Source organism: Nilaparvata lugens, unplaced genomic scaffold, assembly GCF_014356525.2.
Source record: "Nilaparvata lugens isolate BPH unplaced genomic scaffold, ASM1435652v1 scaffold7238, whole genome shotgun sequence".
Lineage (NCBI taxonomy): Eukaryota > Metazoa > Arthropoda > Insecta > Hemiptera > Delphacidae > Nilaparvata > Nilaparvata lugens.
This window is the reverse complement of record NW_024092987.1, coordinates 1,914-12,470: the sequence shown is the minus strand read 5'-3', so window position 1 is coordinate 12,470 and position 10,557 is coordinate 1,914. Positions and strand designations below refer to the sequence as shown.

At 36.6% G+C, this 10,557-nt stretch overlaps 1 protein-coding gene across 1 annotated transcript; it reads right to left on the bottom strand.

Annotated features, from left to right (window-relative positions):
* Positions 1-1,456: 1,456 nt before the first annotated feature.
* Positions 1,457-9,084, bottom strand: LOC120356606 (ruvB-like helicase 1). The gene is made up of 4 exons (XM_039445557.1): positions 8,961-9,084; positions 7,790-7,853; positions 5,594-5,760; positions 1,457-1,674 (listed from the first exon to the last, which is right to left on the bottom strand). The coding sequence occupies exons 1-4, from the start codon at positions 9,082-9,084 to the stop codon at positions 1,472-1,474; spliced, it is 558 nt and encodes a 185-aa protein (XP_039301491.1). The 3' UTR covers positions 1,457-1,471.
* Positions 9,085-10,557: the final 1,473 nt, after the last annotated feature.

Below are 10,557 nucleotides of genomic sequence, written 5' to 3'. Positions count from 1 at the left end.
AATTATTACAGCAAGAAGTCATTACAATAAATTATAAACATAAAATATACTTATTTTCATAACAATATAAGTAAAACACACTCATAAGAAATATCATTGACTAGTTCACTCATAAGAATACCTATTTGTTATCAAGCATATATTGTCTACTACGTCATAGAAGTCTTCTATTTCATAAATTGGATTCGTCAACAGAAATCGTTTAAACTCTATTCGTGAATATTTTAAATGGTAATTTTTTTATATCTCAGGCAAGGCATTGAAAAGTTTCAGAGAAATGTAATAGAAAGTTTTCTGAGTATTTGCATAGTGGCAAAACCTCAAGACTAGTTTATCCTACCTCTAGTATTATACAGAGTTATCATAAAAGAATGGTGCGGTTTCGAACATGTTTAAAGAAAAACAAAGACTTACAGTTAAGTTTTTTTTATGCACCTAATTTGTCGACTGAAACAGTTTTTTTACATGATTATAACTTTCAATTACGTGCGCCCTTAGTCGCTCGACAAATGTCCAAACGATAATAAATTTCTCTCTAACATTCGAAACATTTCTTCGATTATGGTTGTCATTGGTTCTTTAATCCTGTTTTAAAGTGGTTCCGTTCGCGATTTCTGTGGATAAAACAATGTTTTTGATGTAAAATTACAAGAAAAAAATCTACTGAACCACTTAAAAACAGGATTAATGAAGCAATGACAACCATAACAAATGAATGTTAGCGAATGATCGGAGAGAAATTGATTATCGTTTGGATATTTTGTCGAACGACTAAAGGCGCACATATTAAATCTATCAATTATGTAAAAAACTGCTGAGACGACAAATTAGATGAATAAACAACATCAACTGTAAGTATTTGGTTTTTCTTTAAACCATGTTCGAAAACCGCACATTCTTTTATGATAACTCTGTATAGTGAGGTCCACGTTATAATGACAGTGGATAAAGATAGAAGAATAGCGATGCCGATTCTCTGAATTAATTAATGATATTTCTACACTGTCAAAAACATAATTGATACCGTTGTGGACCTAGAAAAGGATAGTACCACCGGCTTTTGTCGAATGATAGAAGGATAGCAAAAACAAAGTTGATCAACTACTGTCATTATAAGGTGGACCTCACTATAGTTGTGACACATACCCTGCTGAACATAAGAGTTATAATTTACCTTGAGTTTAAATTACCTCGACATATCGTCGAACTGATAATTTGATCAATGCAGTTACCTGACAACTGACAAGCGACCTGTCCCAAGTAGTGGCAAAAAAGTCATATCGTCGAACTGATAATTCGACCAATACAGTTACCTGACAACTGACAAGCGACCTGTCCCAAGTATTGGCAAAAAAGTCATATCGTCGAACTGATAATTCGATCAATGCAGTTACCTGACAACTGACAAGCGACCTGTCCCAAGTAGTGGCAAAAAAGTCATATCGTCGAACTGATAATTCGATCAATGCAGTTACCTGACAAGCGACCGGCCCCTGTTGGTGGCGAATATGACAATGGGTGCAATGGCCGACTCGAGCGCACGGTGCAGGTAGGTGAACGTCTCAATGTCCAACATATGCACCTCGTCTATGAACAACACCCCGGGCACCAGCTCAGCAACGCCATCGTCTATGTACTTGTTCACAACCTTGTTGATCTCTTTACGCAGTTTATCTGCCAACAAACACACATAATTTAACATAATACTGTTAGTGGCCTGTTGCACTCCTAGATTTTTTGTAAGAATAAAAAATAAACACAAAGATGCGGGTAAGCTATTCCACAGTCTGCAAGCAGTCACACAGAACGACCTATTATATGTCACAGTGCGATGGATGGGAATGCTCAACAGGCTTGCGCCATGCCTCGTATCTCTTCTGTTGACTCGCAGGAATCAACAGAAGAGATACGAGGCATGGCGCAAGCCTGTTGAGCATTCCCATCCATCACACTGTGACATATAATAGGTCGTTCTGTGTGACTGCTTTGCAGACTGTGGAATAGCTTACCCGCATCTTTTGAGGAGTGTGGAGAGGCGGACACGTTCGGCGCGGAGGTCTTGAGTGGGCTGAGGGAGGGCGATCGGGCATAGGATGAGGTGTGTATGCGTGTGTGAAAGGTGTGTGTTTGCGTGAAATTTCTTGTTTCTTGCTTGAAAATCAAAAAATTTTTCTTTTTTAACTCTATTTTCTAACTTTTTTTTCTTTCAGTCTAAAATATATTCTACTAAATTAAATGAAATTTTTTTCTTTCATTATTGATTTATATACATTTTTTTCTATCATATTACTTATTATTATTTAAGAGATTATTTCCTTATGTTGTGATGTAGATGCATTAGAATTGTATAGGAGGGTTAAGTGGGAGAGAGGGCCAGCTGCGCCCTAACTTCGCCCTGCAGGTTAAAATAAAGGCAGCCTATCTATCTATCTATCTAAATAATGTTTTATTTTATAATTTCACATAAAACCACATAGCAGATCAGAGCTCCAGTGATTTATGAAATGTCACAACTATTCTAAATGTTGAGAATGATATTGTATGGTATAAATAATAAATGTAAACAATGATAACAAAACATGAATAATGAATGATAAATGACACCTATAATATAAATAGAGTACTAACATTAAACATACTGATATTTATTTATTTATTATGACGTGGATACAATAACAAATCATATAAATATGATTGGGAAGGAACAAGGCTTGGCCCAAAATATTCCATTCCCAAATTTTGATTACATGTCAAAAAATAGGTTATGTTTCTTCTGTAAGAAGTTCAAGCTAAACTTTCGTCCAAAAATAAATATGAGATGCAAATTTAAAATTATAAAAATTAAACACCAAATATAGTTAAATATTACACTTAATTATCACTGCACATTGTATAATTAAGTTATTTTATGAATTTAAAAAAGTTTATGAGCGTTCTAGAAACGCATTTCTTAGGTTTATCGGTTCAATAAAGTTGATTGAATGGATAAACAGTTTATGAAACGACTGAAAAACGGGCATAATGTTGAATATCAATTTAAAATATTAGCAAGCTATAGAGAAATTTTTCTCGAAAATCATCAATTTTAGAGGGACATATCCTCACGAAAATAGCTTTCAATTTATTCTTAAATATATCAGAGAAGCACTCTCTTTGATAAGATGTGGTAGGGCGTTGAAAACTTTTATGTCTAATAAGGTTTTTCTCAAAGAGCAGTCTATGCTCTGGATAGCTGATCCACCGAATCGAGTTTATATCTATGTGCGACTCGTCTATCCATAAAACGGTTCCCAGTTTCTAAATACAAAAAGAGCCAGCTCTTATACAAATAGCTAGCGCTGTGAGAAGGCAAATGTTCCCTAAATGGTCTACAAGAACACCTATCTGTCAGGCCAAAGATTCACTTCAAAACCTTCTTTCGAGCCCTGAAAATAGCTTCAAACTCAGGCGCCCTGCCCCAAAAAATAATGCCAAAGCAGAGATGGGATACAAAATAGGAATGTTACACAATTAAAGCTGCTCCTGTAACAGAAACTCTCGAGATTTCACCAACTGCAAAAGTTGCTCTACTCAGCTTCTTCAAAAGTTCCGAAAAGTGTGACTTGCACTTCATATCACTATCCAATAACAATCCCAGAAAAGTGGCTGCATCTCAGGGTTTCAAGGTGGTATCGGAATCAAGTCCTCCAAAACTTTGAGAATAAAAACATAGTAGCAGCAGCCTTAATTGATCTCACCAAAGCTTTTGATTGTTTACCCTTTGATATCCTTTATGACAAGCTCTACTTCTATGGAGTGAGAGAGAATGAGTGAAGCTGATAAAATCATACCTATCTGATCGGAAGCAAAGGGTTGTTATTAATAGTAATGTTCTGGCTTTAGAGATGTTGTGGCAGGTGTCCCACAAGGTTCTGTTTTGGGCCCTTTTCTTTTCTTATTTTTATTAATGGTCTGTATTATAACATTCCAACGTTATCTGTTTATATGCTGATGACACGACCAGTGATATCCTCTACCAAAATTATGAAAAAGTAAATCTAAGATGTTGGGAGCCCTAACTCTGCAAAATATGGTTTGAATCAAATCATTTATGAGAGTAAGACTGAATATATATGCTTCTCCCTTAGGGCTCCGCCTGAGGATACTAATGTCTAGAATATGTCAAACTGTTGGGTTTACATTGGAGAGAAGATTGGGTTGGGAGCCTCATCTTGAGTTTTGTGCAGGAGACTCTCCAGAGTGTTTTTTCTTCTTAGGAGAGTCAAGTTGTCTTTGAATGCTGAATCTTTGTTACTCGGGTATTATGGACTTTTCCAATCCCTCATCTCCTATGGAATTCGTCTCTGGGTGCAACTCTTGCATGCAACAAAGGTTTATTTGGCAAAAAAGGCAGTGAGAGTATGATAACTTGAAGAACAGAGGTCTTGTAAAGAGAGTTTTCGAAGTCTGAACATTTAACGTTCCCTTCTCTCTTTATTCTTCATACCTGCTATATGTTAAAATGAATAAAATCTTTTCCGCGTCTGGGAGCCAATCATTCTACTCCACCCGACGTGGAATGACTATCACTGCCTCAAATTAGACTCTCCAAGACAAGAAATAGCCATATTTTTTCAACAAGACAAAATTATAACAATTTCTTTAGAAATTAGAGAGCTGCCAATCTATAAATTCAACAGATTTTAAAAAATAAATTGACAGAGAGTGCCTACTATTCGGTGGATGAGTATCTTCAGTGTTCAATATAATCAATCTTATTATGCAACATGTACCTTTTAATTTTGGTAAAACTGAATAACTTATTAATTATTATTAATATGAATTGTAGTTTGTTTCTAACTAAGACAAATTGTTATTGTCATATTTCATATATTGTACGATTTCTATTGTCTTGATGCTTAATTTTATATAATAATTTCTCTTTTATTTCACAAGTGTTGTATTATTGTTATTGTTTTTTGGACGTGCTCATGCAATGTAAAGTTGTTCTGGCAATAAGAATCTGAATCTTGAAACTAAAGTTTTACATAGAAATTTCCCTTCGGGTTTGAAAAGGCACAATAGTTGTTTTACTAGACTTCAATGACAGACCATTATAACTGAACCACTTATTAAGCTTAGTCGAACAGGTTTCTGCTCCTTTAATTAGATAATCAAAATTTTCACCTTTTGAGTGCGGGCGATTGTATCATCGCAAAAAAGTGAGGTCTTAATTAACAAACATTGACATATCAGACTATAATGCATTTTATAGCCAGTTCTTTCCTTTATTATAGTATGGATTATTTAATCATTCTACAATGAATATAGCATAGAGAACGATAGTTAAAGTAGATATCCCATGGTATAGGCGTTTATGTCGCAACTTTACTGTTATCCTAAGCGATAGTTCACGTAGTTCTTTCCCATGCAGCTGTATGACGCTGTTAGTCTCTCAAATTGTGCCGTTCCTACACTCTCACCCAACGAAACAGTAAAAATTGACAATAATCGACAGAATCGGCTTGAGATAACAGTAAAAGTTGCGACATAAATTACCATACCATGGATATCTACTTACGCTATTGTTTTCTATGATTATAGTGATAATTACCAGTGATCTCGGTCTTCTTGGACTTCATGAGTTGGCCCATCATGGAGAGAATGTCGTGACCTCCCTGCGGGCGCGCATTGGCCACATCAAGGTCATGCAAGGTCCCGTCCGAATCACCTCCTTCTTCTTTGCACGTCGCCCTTCGGTAGCGGCACGTACTCCTCTGCCTGCCAACAATCAACCAATCATTTATCAAATCAAATAAATAAAAAGTCTAAGAAATTGTCAAAAACACAGATTTTATAAAAAGTAGAAGGGCCGGTTTCGGTTGGTAAATTAAATTTAATTAAAAGTCTAAGAAATTGTCAAAAAACACAGATTTTATAAAAAGTAGAAAGACCGGTTTCGGTTGTTAAATAAATTTAATAAAAAGTCTAAGAAATTGTCAAAAAACCACAATTTTATTAAAATTAGAAAAGCCGGTTTTGGTTGTTAAGCTGGTTCACACGCAACGATATATTGCACCAATCTGATCGGTACCGACCATATTGTTACAATAATTGGAGTGTATGGACGGAAGATCGATACGATTGAGCTAGATTGATCGCGATATATCGGGGTTGAACGGTTGATCGAAAACTTGATCAACCTGGCGACGATTGCACCAATCTGGCAGATTGGAGCGGCAGGTGTTGTAGCGTGTAGACAGTGCTTCGATCAAACTAAATTGCAATCCAGTAACCACTTACTTCTTGGTTTGAACTGTCTCTTTCTCCCAACTTTCGCCGAACAATTACACAAAGGGACCACTACAGTATCTCCTCCATGTTGATCACAACTGAAAAAAAGGAGAGAGGAAAGACCAACAAAATTGCGAAGGAAGTTGGGGCAAAAAATCGTTGCATGTGGACGAACGTCGATGTACAATTTATTGCAACGATATCGTGCAATCAGGTTGCTGCGATCATATAGTTGTGTGTGGACCAGGCTTTACACCATTGTCAATCTCTGATAAACTAAAACTAAGGGCCGCTTTGCGAGCTCGGGATTTAGCTAAGTTCTAGACTTTAAACAGCTGGAGTCTGAAAATTGGCTTCCCGAAACGGGGCGTAGTCATAGTCCACGTTAAAATAAAATTTCGAAAAACTAGAAAATTGACAACAAATAAAATAAAGAGAAAATAGTGTTAAAGTTCCAGCTATTTTGAATTATTTAGGAATGTTTCATTCGTCAAGGAAAAAAAAAGTTTCCAATTATAGAAATGAGAAAATATAGAGACATAAAAAAACTACGACTATGCCCTATAATACGACTATGTTTCGGAAATAGTATATTTCGCACCTAGAGCAGAAAATGAGATTTTTCCAGCTCGAAATCGGTTTTCAAGTCCGAGGCCGTAGGGCCGAGGACTAGAAAAGATGAGAGCTGGAAAAACATTTTTGCCCGTGGTGCGAACGATATTTTTCGCTACACTACAGGTATTGCTTGCAAAATAAATAAGAATACTCGTTAAGCTATCGTACCTATCTCTTGATTGTGGTAGAAGATTTGCAGTCAGGATTTCAGATTCTTTTAAAATTTCACTTGGAATACCACAGTCATCTTCAAGCATTTTGAAAATTCGGATGCACTAATCAACAATAAATATTGAATAAAACTGGTTGCGAAGCGAATTAGTTTGATTCGAAACTGGAACTGAAATCATGGCGACTTCAGCTGATGATGAAAGTGGACACTCGCCCGATCTAGCGGATGACTTATTAACTACTTCCATGAGCAGCTGGAAAGGACAACTTTCTGCCTAGACCGGAAAAGAAACCCTTTCTGACGTCGTCTGCAAACAAGGTATTTCAGATCTACGTAGGGACTGGAAAACAGCTGCTTTCTGTGCAGTGTGGCGAAAACCAATTTTCTGACTCCAGCTGTTCAAAGTCTAGAACTTAGCTAAATCCCGCGCTCGGAAACCGGCCCTATAAATAAATTTTTATATAAAGTTTCCTCATTGTCAGAACCGGAAAGTCTTCATAAGTTTGTCTTTGTGTTGTGTTACTTATCCCCTATCTAGTGTCAGATGTTTATGGGATGTTATTATAAATTAGATTGAATTGAAATAGTGGAAGGGGTGCAGGGATCAACATGTGAGACCAACCGCTGTCGAAGGTGTAAATGGGTGCAGGGATCAACATGTGAGACCAACCGCTGTCGAAGGGGTAAATGGGTGCAGGGATCAACATGTGAGACCATGACTGTACTAACCTCAAGATCGAACTCTGTGGCAAAGTGTCACTACGTCCCTGCCGCTTGACTGCGCACTGTTCGCCTTATGTAGATCCATCACCCGGCTCCACCTTAAACACACAAACCAACATTAAAATACAATAAATAGACTGCCATACATTACAAATAAAATACTTCATTCAAATTAAATAGTATCGTGTACAAGCACACAAATCACATGGCAACTACGGCTCCATCACCATAGAGAGAAGATGGCATAAGAAGAAATCATCACATGGTATAGGGCGTTTGTGTTACAAATTTCTCTGTTAACTGAAGCCGATAGTCCTATTAATAGTACATACAAAATTAATTTTGACTTGGAGGGATATGCGGAACAGAGAAACGTAGGGATTTTCAACCCCTAGGAATTTCACGAAATGAGGCTGGTTAACATTTTCAACCTGCGGCGATGTTACCGTGCTGTAAAGCGGCAAGCGTAGAGAGTGTTCAACTGCTTATGATACGCATACGATGTTTCCTCTCTGAAAGCACTGAGTCGACTGGGTCTAATCGACAAATGCCCTTTCTTTCTATAACTCTATTCATTACTGTAATTGGCTGATCTTCCTTCATTTCTCTGCTTCGCACATCCCTCCAAGTCAAAACTAATTTTGTATGGAGTATAGTAGTTCTATTTGTTTGTTTGTTTTTAAAGCTTCCCAGAGACTCTAATCAGAGTATAGAAATTGTCAAAAATGGAAAATTCAAACAGTAATACAAAAAAAATCACACAAACTCTTCTGTGGTATAGAATACTCCAAGCAACAAAATAATTTTCAACTCCTCAAAAACATCGACATCTTCACAATTTTTCAAATGATTAGGAAGCTGTATAATAAATTTAAGGCCCTATATGTTGGTTTTGTCTCAAAAGAGAGCTGTTCTGTTATACAGTGAAGCAAAGTCTCCTCTATTTCGTGTATGTATCCATGCGAATCAGCTTCCGTCATAGTATTTTTCTAACATGCATAGAGAGCGATCAAAGGTATTATGCCTTTAGAGTCATGTAGGAACCACTTCAAAGAATTAGGCATACTAACCGTTCCCTCTATTATACCTATAATCTCCTCATAGGTATAAATAGAGGGAACGGTTAGTATGCCTAATTCTTTGAAGTGGTTCCTACATGACTCTAAAGGCATAATACCTTTGATCGCTCTAACAGTTTTTTTTTGGAGCTTGAACACCCTCTCCAAATTCTGGCACGACCCACCCCACACAATAATGGCATAGCGGATGTGTGACATTATGAGTGAGTGGTAGACTGCCATTGCGAGTTTGGTATCATTGAATCCTCTAATTTGTCGGAGTGTAAAGACTCCAGATGCAATCCTCCCACAGAGCTGATCAGTATAGCAATCCCAAGAAAGATGCTGAAAGAGCAACCCCTAGGAATTTCACGAAATGAGGCTGCGTTAACATTTTTTTTCATTTACCTGTACATTAATAAGTTGATTATCCTTGAATTATTCTATGTTTAAACTGTAAAAATGGGATTTTGATTCATTAATTCCTAATTGAGTTGAGAAAGGTACTGGGCTATGGCATTAATGTTCATGAAGATTCTATTTCTAACCACTTGCATCCTGAGAGCTGCAAATGTGTGATGTGTCATCGGCACATACATTTCATTTCGGCTCTACATACATTCGTAGAGCTATGTGATGGCTGGAAGTCTCTCATACTGTGCCGTTCGTAAACTCTCACCCAGCCAAAACACTAATAATCGACAGTAATCATTTGGAGTTAACAAGAAATCAGCTTGAAATTTGAAACATAAACAATCGGATAAATTCTTATGCTATCTGTTCTCTATAATAGTATCGTCTACAAGCACACATCAAATGACATCTGGGGTCCTAATTAATCAGTCACTATAGTGGGGTCCACGTTTTAATGGCAGTATTTGATTAACATTATAATTCTACATTGTTGAAAACCAATCTGGCAACGTTGCAGAGCTAGAAAAGGAAAGCGCTATCGGCTTTTTCGAATGATAGACAAGGATAGCAACACCAATGTTAATCAACTACTTCCATTATAACGTGGACCTCACTGAAGTAATGTATGGATAAATTAAGTTAAATGAAAAATACTTAGGACCGGTTTCCGAGCTCGGGATTTAGTCAAGTCCTAGACTTTAAACAGTGGAGTCAGAAATTGGCTTTCCAAAACGGGGCGTAGTCGCAGCTTTTATAACAGTAGTTGTAGTTTTTATTTTCTCATTTTCTAAAAATTGGAAACGTTTTTCCTTGACGAAATAGACATCCTAAATAATTCAAAATAGCTGAAACTTTACACTATTTTCTCCTTATTTTATTTTGTGTTCAATTTTCTAGTTTTTCGAAATTTAATTCAAACGTGACTATGACAATGACTGCGACTACGTTCCGTTTTGGAAAACCAATTTTCTGACTCCAGATGTTTAAAGTCTAGGACTTAGCTAAATCCCGAGCTCGGAAACCGGCCCTAAGAAATGTTCAAAAACTACAGATTTATTGATACTTTGAAAGACCGGTTTCGGTTAATTACACCATTGTTACACCATTGGTATCTGTGGTTTTTGACAATTTCTTAGTCTCTTTCATTCAATATGAATAATTACCACAATATCAACTTCTCAACTACAAAAAAGATAAATTAAGTGTTTGACAATAGAGTAAAGATAGCATAAGAAGATATCATCCCATGGTATAAGGTGTTTATGTTCCAAATTTCAAGTCGATATTTTGTCAACTCAAGCC